Raw genomic sequence first — 11,968 nt, forward strand, 5'->3', positions numbered from 1 at the left:
GGATCTTCCAAATTGGGTCCTAAAAATATATACACTGTCCATCATCATTGGGCATATTCTACAGCTGCTATAAGTTGACCTGTGCATGATATTACTAGTGTTTTTATTGAAGGTGATACCTTTGACATAAACAAGATACAGTTTTTATTTTGTATATTTCTTTAATACACAACTCCATATTGTGGTGAATAAAAAACTTATTTTGACATAGCCCTTGCAGAGCTGGCAAATAGTATATTTTTTTGGAGGATCATGAGCTCAGAGAACCCCAAAAAGGGTCAACTAAACAATAGAGGGGTTATGCAGGGCAGTGTATTAATAATAATAATAATTGCTTTATCCCTGAAGTTATAATTGCTTTATCCCTGAAGTTCCCAGCATGGCTGGGAACTCCAGTGGCCCTATTGACCGACACTATCTCTAAAATGTCATCCCTTTGTAAAAACCCTGGAATCATTGGTTTATAAAGTTACATTCCTTTATAGCTGAAAATAGCATTTTGAACAGATTTAAATCGGGTTCACCTTTCAAAGGCGTTCAATACAGTAGATTGCATTATCTTATTGAAAAAGCCGTCATTGTTGGGAATGGCCAAAGACACTTACCCCTTTTTTCAAAATTACCTTAGCGACAGAATCCAGGCAATTGAAAATAAGGACATTACATTTGAATTTCTTCTAGTCCACAAAGGAGTTTCACAGGATGGGATTTTGGATCCAATATTGTTCACTCTGTATATGAAATCAGTAACTCTGTAAGAAATGGTACATTCCATGTTGATGCTGATGCTGCGGAACGGAACACTAAGGCTCTAGCTTTTGCACAGGCTGTTACACATCTGCAGTCTCATTTCCAACTGATTTCCAAAAATTATGAGTTAGTCATACATGCAAATAAAACTAAGTACATACTATTTTCTAGATCACTGAAACTAGTTTTGTATGACCCTAAAATTCCTACACTAAACGTTCCTTTTATAGAACTTTCTTTCAGACTGGGATTTGGTAAAATTAAAATGTGTCTTAAAACACACATTACTGAGTTTGTGAACAAGCAACAGATTATAATTAGTTTTTTTTGTGTCAACATAAAATATATTGTTCAAACAAGTTTCTTGTCCCTGCTAGATTATGGTGGTATGCTATACAGTTCACTGATGAGCCAAAACATTATGACCGTCTGCCTGAAATGCTGTTGGACTTCCGTGTGCTGCCAAAACAGTGCCGACCCGCTGAGGCATGGACTCTACAAGAACCCTGAATGTGTCCTGTGGTATCTGGGACCAAGACCTCAGCAGCAGATCCTTTAAGTCCTGAAAATTGTTAAGTGGAGCCGCCGTGGATCGGACTTGTTGGTCCAACACATCACACAGATGCTTGATTGGATTGAGATCTGGGGAATTTGCAGGCCAGGGCAATACCTTGAACTCTTCCTCAAGTTCCTCAAATCATTCCCGAATAATGTTTGCATGGTGTGGCATGGCACATTATCCTGCTGAAAGAGGCCACTGCCATCAGGGAATACCATTGCCATGAAGGGGTGTACCTGTTCTGTAACAATGTTTAGGTAGGTGGCACGTGTCAAATTGACATCCCAGGGTTTCCCAGCAGTATATTGCCCAGAGCATCACATTCCCACCACTGGCTTGTTGTCTTCCCAAAGTGAATCCTGGTGCCATCACTTTCCCAGGTAAATAGTGCACACGTCAGGGCTGTCACAATATCAGATTTTGATTATCGTGGCCAAAATATAGTATCTATAGAAAATGTGAAGGAAAGTCTGTCAAATTCATCTTCAACTTTGTTTAATGTGTTTTTTTTCTCTTTTTTGGCAAATGATTTACACTCAAGTCTATGGAGTCTATGGAGGTGGAGATAGTCTGTAACCATAACTGTACAATTTAAAAAAATACAAGCTTACAAAAAGAACAATTACACTTAATGGATATTAAAAAGGTAACCAGATGAGCTGATAAACAAACAATCCATAAGGCCTTACACCTAGAGGAGTTTTAGGAAAAATATTCATAGCTTAAGCACATGCATTGTTTGTTCTATAGGAGAAACCAAGAGTATTTGCAAAAATACAACATCCTTTTTTCCATGTGAATAGGCTACTTGAATGGCGCGTCTTTGCGGATCCCTCCCGGGGGTTCTAGTGGGGCTAATGAGTTGATTTCAACGCCAGCGCGTAGGTCCAGTCTCCTTGTATTAGCACATGCATTGTTAGTCTATAAGTGACATAAGGTAGCGAGAAACCGAGAGGGTTTTTTGGAACAACACAACTTCAGTTTCACCTAGTGAATACGATATTAGCATGTGTATTATTAACATGATGTCCATTTCATTTTTTAAATATCACGGTTATCATCAATACCGGTATATCGTGACACTCCTAGCACTCATACTGTACACTGCGGTCCACGTGATGGAAAAGAAAACAGTACTCATCGTACCAGACCACCTTCTACCACTACTCCAAGGTGCCCATCATAGGCGCTTTTGACAGTGAACAGCGGTCATCATGGGCACTCTGACCAGACTGCTGCTACCCAGCCCCATACACTGCAGGGGGGGATGCACTGTGTTGTGACACATTCCTCCTGAAACCATCATTAACATTTTCTGTTACTTGTTCCACAGTAGACCTTCTGTTGGTTCCGACCAGACCGGATAGACATCGCTACCCTTGCGCATCGATGAGCCTTGGGCACCCAACACCCTGTCGCTGGTTTGTGGTTTGTCCCTTTTCGGAACCACTATTGGTAGGTACTCATCACCGCTGACCGTAAATCCTCCCAAGCCTTGTTGTTTCAGCAATGCTCTGACCCAATCTGGCCCTTCAAAGTCACTCAGGTTTTTACTCCTGCCCATTTCTCCTGCATCCTACACGTTGACTACAAGAACTGATTGTTCACTTACCATCTGATCTACCAAGACCTTGACAAGAGCCCTTGTTAGGAGATGATCAATGTTATTTGCTTCACCTGTGAGTGGTCACAATGTTTTGGCTCATAGGTGTATATGCGCATGCTTCTGGATCTCTGGATAATATCTATCACTCCTTTTTGCACACCTCACTGTCCATTATATATTGTATGGCTGGGACCCCCTGACCTCTAGAAGGGCGAGACAATGGTTGATGATTTTATCTAAGGTGTCAAGAACAAAACTGCCTGTCATACCATGAACATTTGTTAGAAGAACAAGTTACCAAACACGCTCAAGACCAGTTATTACTGGAGATACCCAGCCTTATTCAAAACTGGGTAAAGCTGCTTTCTGATATTTTGCCTTGCTCTCATGAAATACAATTTTTAAAATAGGTCAAATACAATTAATATTGTATATAAATACAATTGACATTAAAAATGAAAAAAAAGCTACCATTCAGAAATGTGCTGGTTTCATTTAAAATATTCCAATGGGAAAGCTTCAGTTGACACTAGTACAGCCTTCAAAGCATCTCCTTCCATATCGCTGTCTTAAAGTATTACATGTTTAAATATCAAACTACGCTTTCAATAATGGCTTAGTTAGAAACATAGCTGAGATACTTTAGTACACGGTTCCCTTTAGTTTAACAGGGCACTGAGCAGGTCACAGTACTTTCGATCATGTGTATTTAAATAAGCAGAACAAACCCATGTGAGCATGAAGAAAATCACTAAATAAAACCAGGGATGAGATCTTTGAAGTCTGGCAACAGCATACCCAAAATTACAATCCCTGGAATAGAACGACTCAAACCAATGGAACCCTTAATAAAGATTTGCAAAAAGGCTGCATATAACAAACAAGTAATAAGCTATTGCAATTTTAGAAAATATTCTTAGCATAATTACCCAAGTAATAAAAAGTGTAGACCAATAAATCTCAAAGAGCTGGATATATTCTGTATGGAGGAATGGTTTAAGATACCTTCCAACTTCAACACACACACACACACACACACACCCACCCCCCCCCCCCCCACCCCCCCCCCCCCCCCCACCCCCCCCCCCCCCCCCCCCCCCCCCCCCCCCCCCCCCCCCCCCCCCCCCCCCAATATAACATCTAAATCTTCTTAAATGCGCTTCAACAACACCATACGATAATACTTCCCATCAAAGCATGACAAAATGTATGACTCACTAGATTTAGTACAAAACAGTTCATTGTAATTGTTTTGTTTTTTTTCATTTAATGACCCAACGCAAAAAAACAAACAGGCCTATTGTATGAATAAATCTACAGTGGAGTAGATTAGTAGTAGATTAATAACACAAAATGAATGCATGACACGTACATTTTGAGTGTTCCTGGATAAGCCGTCTTCAGTCTTTGAAACTAACATGTGCCTCGTCATGGCCTGGGGCCTTGCTTCCCCCCTGCTCAGGACCCGAGCTACTAGCAAAATCATCGTCACTGCCCAAGTCACCAAATTCATCATCACTGTCAAACCCATCCAGGTCCTTCTTCCTCCGACTGTGTCTTGTCTTCTTCTGATCGGAGTCTTCTTCCTTCTCGTCTACCTGCGTCGGAGAGTTAACCCTATAGGAGGAAGTGGAATAGAAAAATAAATTGACATATATCTTACCTGGATATTTTCACAGGCTGAAATGACTGGTGCCTCATATAGTACATATGCTGGAGGTGTGGTCTGTATGTAAGGGTTATTTCAGAACTAAAATCAGAGAACCATCAACTTTGAAATCGTTAATGGTCTGGTTGGCTAATTTGGTAAATAGATATTGACTTTAAGCATCACATGCTTGGTTCATGTATTCCCTGAGATATAATAATAACAAAGCTGGCATCTAAATCTCTATGGTCCGGTTTGACGGACACAGGTTCATCCTAGTCGCGGACAAAAAAAAAAAAAACATCTAACTCAATGGAGAACCTCTTAATTTTCTCCACTTCTTTTCATGTAGATAATTGTTACTTCAAAATTTTCTTTCAAATTGCTTTAGTGGAATGAAGGGGATACACCCTTCTAACGCTGCTCTAATGCTAGCTCAATGTGGCTCTCCTTCAGAGAGAGATCTGGAGATTACAGACGGTCAATCAATTATTTCAAGCCATTTATGAACTAAGACAAATTGATCCTTGCTGTTGTTCCACAACATGGGAGCAATTGAGATGAACTGCCTTGCTCAGGGGCAGCAAAACAGATTTGCATCTTGCCGGCTTTGGGAGTTTTGATCTAGAAACCTTTCAGTTACTGGTCAGATGCTCTAACCACTAGGCTCTCTTGTAAAAATATAGTACATATTTAATTAAAAACAGGGTTTCCCTAAGCCCCTTTTGGCTTGCCAAGCTTTTCATATTTTCATTAATTTTAAAACCCTAAACTTGCACAGCTATATTAGTCAGTCAACGTATGATGCATACACTGATCAGCCATAACATTATGACCACCTGCCTAATATTGTGTAGGTCCCCCTTTTGCTGCCAAAACAGCCCTGATCGGTCGAGGCATGGACTCCACTAGACCTCTGAAGGTGTGCTGTGGTATCTGGCATCAAGATATTAGATGTTTAAGTCCTGCAAGTTGCGAAGTGGGGCCTCTATGGATCGGACATGTTTGTCCAGCACATTCCACAGATGCTTGACTGGATTGAGATCTGAGGAATCTGGAGGACAGTCAACACCTTGAACTTGTTGTGTTCCCCAAACCATTCCTGAACCATTTTTGCTTTGTGGCAGGGCGCATTATCCTGCTGAAAGAGGCCAATGCCATCAGGGAATACCGTTGCCATGAATGGGTGCACATGGTCTGCAACAATGCTTTTGGTTGGTGGTCAAAGAAAGATCCACATGAATGTCAGGACCCAAGGATTCCTAGCAGAAAATTGACCAAATGTTCTGGGAACACCCCACAAGGGCAGCAGTTTTGGAGATGCTCTGACCCAGTCATCTAGCCAACACAATTTGGCCCTTGTCAATGTCGCTCAGATCCTTATGCTTGCCCATTTTTCCTGATTCTAACACATCAACTTTGAGGACAGAATGTTCACTTGCTGCACAATATATCCCACCCAGACAGGTGCCATGATAATGAGATTATCAGTGTTATTCACTTCACCTGTCAGTGGTCATAATGTTATGGCTGATCAGCGTATATTGAAGATGCTCACTGCAATTTTAGGCCACTGGTTGTAGAAATGGCACTGTTGAGCCAAAAAAACATTCCTAAAAATGTTGTACACTCTGCAAGTCCAAATCCAACTCCTATGCCTTAAATCCTTGTTCAGAGTGCCAAGTAGCTGACAACTTTAGGGCACACTCCTGATTTAAATAAAACAAGTCATAGTCTAATTTTAATTAATAAAATGAGCAAGGAACACATATTTACAACTGTACTTCATTAACAATTGAATATTTCATTTACATGTTTCTCTCATGAAATCAGACAAACAAATGCACATGTCATTATTAGGCAAACCTATACAAGCTCAAAAATAACTTGTTTTAAGGGAATCCACCTCATGCAGGCTAAATTATTGAACATTTGCCAGAAAGGGCAACAGCAGGGTCTAATAAACCACAAAACCCTTGACAGTTTTAGCTTTCCCATCTTTTGGACAATTGTGCAAATGGGAGACATGAACAAATGCAAATATGGATGAAGGAGGATTTTCATTATGATTTTCCATATAGCCATGTGCCAATATGTCCACCTTGTAATAAAAATAATTTGTCGTAGAGGTTCAATAATCATTGTACTTATCGATTACACACATAAATAACATTTACATATCCAGACCTAAACGGGAAGTTTGTTTAAAAATAATAATGTCAAATGTCTTTGGGGGCCTTGAAAAGAGGTTTTGGAAACCCTTGTTTACATTGGTAAATGGGGTCTATTTGTTTTCACCCAGTAGATGGCAGCCTTTGAAAAGCTAAGATTATGCTGCACAGCATCTGTTCCTAAGCAACTATTCTGCCAGTTTAGCCTACTATGTGTGTGAGCTTCAGACACACACACACACACACACACACACACACACACACACACACACACACACACACACACACAGAGAGAGAGAGAGAGAGAGAGAGAAGTAGGAACACTCACGGAATTACGATGTCCTCTTTCTTCCCACACTTGGCACAAAGCTCCAGCATCAGGGCGCAGGGTTTACAAATGACGTGATATGCATCCTTTACAGTCTTCTGAGAACATTTCACACTGAAATAAAAAGAACCACCCAAAAATACCAGTGACTTTTTCTCACACCCTTTCTGTAGTCAAAATATTTGCCCAAATCAAGAAATGCTTCACATGGCATTCCTGCAGGAACACAATTTAAATAGCATGCAAAGAATTAAGTGTATAAGCGAGAAGACCAGGTACTACACTGAGTGAAACTGCAATTTTGCTCTGCCTAATGGGTTATTTACCAAACTGTTTTTCCTGTTTATGCTTTTTCCACATTGAAGGATATTACCCATGTTTGGGTTTGATTAATTCAGAATGCAGTTTGCATTGTAGAATGATGCCCAGATACAACTAAAGTCACATCTAGGAGAATCCCAATGTCCCCACAAAGAAAAAGTCACATCTAGAAGAATCCCAATGTCCCCACAAAGAAAAAGGCAATTGGGGTTAGTGTTCAAATTCGGGATTTGTATTAAGTTTTCGTATCGGGGTTAGGTTACACTAGGAAATAGGAAATCAGATTTCTGGCCCCTGTAAGGATGGAACAACAAGTGTGTGCGTTCATACACTTACCAAGTTCGAGGTTGGGTTAAGGATTTGTATTTGTTGTACTTAACTTTCCACTCAATAACATCCTTGCAGCGTTTGCACAACCCATCGTGGACCTTCGAGTTTGCTATCTGCAACAATAACACCAGCACTAGATTTTAACAGAAAATACTAAAACCTTAGTAGAGATACAATCTCAGTACAGCATTCTCCATACGGATGGTAGAATTAACTGCCAACTATTACAAATGTTTTGATAGCTAGAGAAATGTTTGGCTAAGTAGCTATAGTCCTTTATTGTGTTCATTTAGTTGGCATGATGCTAGCTAGCTAACATTAAGGACTTACCTTTACTTGAACACTCGCTCCATATTTGTCATTCTTGTATGCAATCGTATTTTGGTGCTTTTGTTTTCTCGAGCGAGATGCGTTGCCTTTTTGAGAACTCATTTTGATGTAAACATAGCTAGCTAGAGATCTATAATGAATTCAGATTATATCCGTACCGCTAAACACATGGCACTAAAGACAAAATAACCCGGAAGAATATGGTCTCGTCGTTAGTGACGTTGGATAAAAAGTAATTTTATTAAATCAATGGTATAACCGTTTTATACACAACAAATCCGCCAGTCCAGCTCAATAAATCAATCTTGCAACTTTTCAGTTGGTCACAGGCTCTAATCACTAGGCTACATGAATGACATTTATTGCTAAAGAAAAACATACATCACACCAGATAAATTAACGGTTATAATGGCTTTACAGAATACAGTAAGACTGTATTTTAAACATTCCCCCATTAGAGACTAGTGATTTGGAGGCAAATTCTGGTCTAAGCCTCCTCCCGTCTCTAAACCACTCCTTATGTGCAACAAAAAATCAACAGCAATAATCCCCAAAAGGAATGTGATAATAATCCTTACAAAGTATGTGACCTGAGAATTACTCTCTAATTATTAACCGGGTGGTTTGACCACCATAATTTAACAATAAATTCATAAAAAATCCTACAATGTGATTTTTTCTCATTCTGTCTCTCATAGTTGAAGTGTACCTATGATGAAAATTACAGGCCTATCTCCTCTTTTTAAGTGGGAGAACTTGCACAATTGGTGGCTGACTAAATACTTTTTTGCCCCACTGTATATTTCCAAACATCAGCTGACTGCTTCTCCCATAATTGTTATTTGCGTAGTTTGGAGCTGTGCTTTGGGTTTTTATTGGCCAGTCCGAGTTATGGCTTCTTCTTTGCAACTGCCTAGAAGGTCAACATCCCGGAGTCGCCTTTTCACTGTTGACGTTGAGACTGGTGTTTTGCGTGTACTATTTAATGAATAGTACACGCAAATAGTACACTGGTTTTCTAATGATCAGTTAGCCTTTTCAAATGATAAACAAGGATTAGCAAACACAACATACCTTTGGAACACAGGACTGATGGTCACTGATAATGGGCCTCTGTATGCTTATGTAGATATTCCCAAGAATGAACAGTAGTAAACACACACACACACACACACACACACACACCTACAGTGGGAAGAACAAGTATTTGATACACTGCCGATTTTGCAGGTTTTCCCACTTACAAAGAATGTCTGTCATTTTTATCATAGGTATTCTTCAACTGTGAGTGACGGAATCTAAAACAAAAATCCAGAAAATCACATTGTAGGATTTTTAAGTAATTCATTTGCATTTTATTGCATGACATAAGTATTTGATACATCAGAAAAGCAGAACTTAATATTTGGTACAGAGACCTTTGTTTGCAATTACAGAGATCATACGTTTCCTGTAGTTCTTGACCAGGTTTGCACACACTGTAGCAGGGATTTTGGCCCACTCCTCCATACAGACCTTCTCCAGATCCTTCAGGTTTCGGGGCTGTCGCTGGGCAATATAGACTTTCAGCTCCCTCCAAAGATTTTCTATTGGGTTCAGGTCTGGAGACTGGCTTAGGCCACTCCAGGACCTTGAGATGCTTCTTACGGAGCCACTCCTTAGTTGCCCTGGCTGTGTGTTTCGGGTCGTTGTCATACTGGAAGACCCAGCCACGACCCATCTTCAATGCTCTTACTGAGGGAAGGAGGTTGTTGGCCAAGATCTCGCGATACATGGCCCCATCCTCCACTCAATACGGTGCAGTCGTCCTGTCCCCTTGGCAGAAAAGCATCCCCAAAGAATGATGTTTCCACCTCAATGCTTCACGGTTGGGATGGTGTTCTTGGGGTTGTACTCATCCTTCTTCTTCCTCCAAACATGGCGAGTGGAGTTTAGACCAAAAAGCTATATTTTTGTCTCATCAGACCACATGGCCTTCTCAAATTCCTCTACTGGATCATCCAGATGGTCACTGGCAAACTTCATACGGGCCTGGACATGCGCTGGCTTGAGCAGGGGGACCTTGTAGTTCTGGGCTGATCCCTCACCTTCCTCATGATCATTGATGCCCCATGAGGTGAGATCTTGCATGGAGCCCCAGACCGAGGGAGATTGACCGTCATCTTTAACTTCTTCCATTTTCTAATAATTGCGCCAACAGTTGTTGCCTTCTCACCAAGCTGCTTACCTATTGTCCTGTAGCCCATCCCAGCCTTGTGCAGGTCTACAATTTTATCCCTGATATGCTTTACACAGCTCTCTGGTCTTGGCTATTGTGGAGAGGTTGGAGTCTGTTTGATTGAGTCTTTTATACAGGTAACAAGTTCAAACAGGTGCCGTTAATACAGGTAATGAGTGGAGAACAGGAGGGCTTCTTAAAGAAAAACTAACAGTTCTGTGAGAGCCGGAATTCTTACTGGTTGGTAGGTGATCAAATACTTAAGTCATGCAATAAAATGCAAATAAATTATAAAAAAATTTTAGTTTTAGATTCCGTCTCTCACAGTTGAAGTGTCTCATCTCATCCCCATCCGCTTATCCGGTATCGGGTCGAAGTGTACCTATGATAAAAATTACAGACCTCTACATGCTTTGTAAGTAGGAAAACCTGCAAACTCGGCAGTGTATCAAATACTTGTTCTCCCCACTGTATATACTGTATATCTATATCTATATCTATATCTATATATATATACATATATATATATATATATATATATATATATATATATATATATACAGCTCCGGAAAAAAATAAGTGACCATTGCACCTTTTTCTTTCCTTTCCAAAAAAGTCGAAAAGGAAAGTTTTGAGTAAGGAACAGAAGCGTTAAATTTGCGGTGGTCTCTTAATTTTAACCCTTCTGTTCCTCACTCAAAACTTTCCTTTTCACCTTTTTTGGAAAGGAAAGAAAAAGGTGCAGTGGTCTCTTACATTTTTTATGGATATATATATATATATATATACACACACACACACTATATGGCCAAAAGTATACACCTTTACTATTTACTCAGTTCAGGTGTTTCAGCCACACCCATTGCTCACAGGTGCACAACATCCAGCACATAGCCATGAAATCTAAATAAACAAACATTACCAGTACAATTACACAGAAGAGCTCACTGACTTTAAACGTTGCAATGTCATATAAATATTTTTTTTCTCATATATATTTAAGGGGATTTCATGTGAAATTACATTAATTATTTTAATAACATCATTGGCACTGTTATGAAACCCTCACTAAAAATGCAAATTTCAAGGTGATAACTCGTATTTGTTCCCACCTTGTGGAAGTTAGCACCAGCTCGCATTCAAACCAACTCATCCCTTACAGAGCTCTCGCTATACTCACTTCTACATGAAAAACCAGTTCAAAAATGGGAAACTTTTGGGTTGTGCTTTGGGAGTGATTTAAACTTGGCCACTGTTCTTTGAAAACGTCACACGTTTGTTCAAGCCACACCTTGTCACATCCACTGAAGTGGAGAAAACATTCTAAGTTCAAGAGCGCTTTGTGTATGGCTTGTTCATTAGTTCCAGAAAGCAGCAACACTCAACCTCTTAATAAAACAATAATGGGGTCGTGTTTTCCAGGGGTCTCGGTTCCAGTACTAATTTAGAGCTGTGTATTTACGTTCAGGGACGCTCAGATAGAATAATTGCATATAGATTAAACATGTCTATTCGACAGGTTTAATTAGGAATCACATCTGCTCTATTTGTGCATTTTGAGAACGTTGTGCAACCGTGTGTAATTGAATGTGGCCCTGTGTTCCTAAAGCTCTGGCAACGCCTTGAACAATCTGATTGGTCAATGGTAAGAAAATAGTAGTTTCTAATTGGTTTTCTTATAAGCCAATCCAATCATCACCTCTTCTC

The 11,968-nt window shown here is 40.0% G+C and overlaps 1 protein-coding gene across 1 annotated transcript; it reads right to left on the bottom strand.

Annotated features, from left to right (window-relative positions):
• Nucleotides 1-4,156: 4,156 nt before the first annotated feature.
• c13h9orf85 (chromosome 13 C9orf85 homolog) lies at nucleotides 4,157-8,734 on the bottom strand. The gene is made up of 4 exons (XM_010876874.5): nucleotides 8,044-8,734; nucleotides 7,720-7,826; nucleotides 7,063-7,176; nucleotides 4,157-4,532 (listed from the first exon to the last, which is right to left on the bottom strand). The coding sequence occupies exons 1-4, from the start codon at nucleotides 8,143-8,145 to the stop codon at nucleotides 4,316-4,318; spliced, it is 540 nt and encodes a 179-aa protein (XP_010875176.1). The 5' UTR covers nucleotides 8,146-8,734; the 3' UTR covers nucleotides 4,157-4,315.
• Between the last annotated feature and the right edge of the window lie 3,234 nt (nucleotides 8,735-11,968).

Source organism: Esox lucius, chromosome 13 (assembly GCF_011004845.1).
Source record: "Esox lucius isolate fEsoLuc1 chromosome 13, fEsoLuc1.pri, whole genome shotgun sequence".
NCBI classification, from domain to species: Eukaryota; Metazoa; Chordata; class Actinopteri; order Esociformes; family Esocidae; genus Esox; species Esox lucius.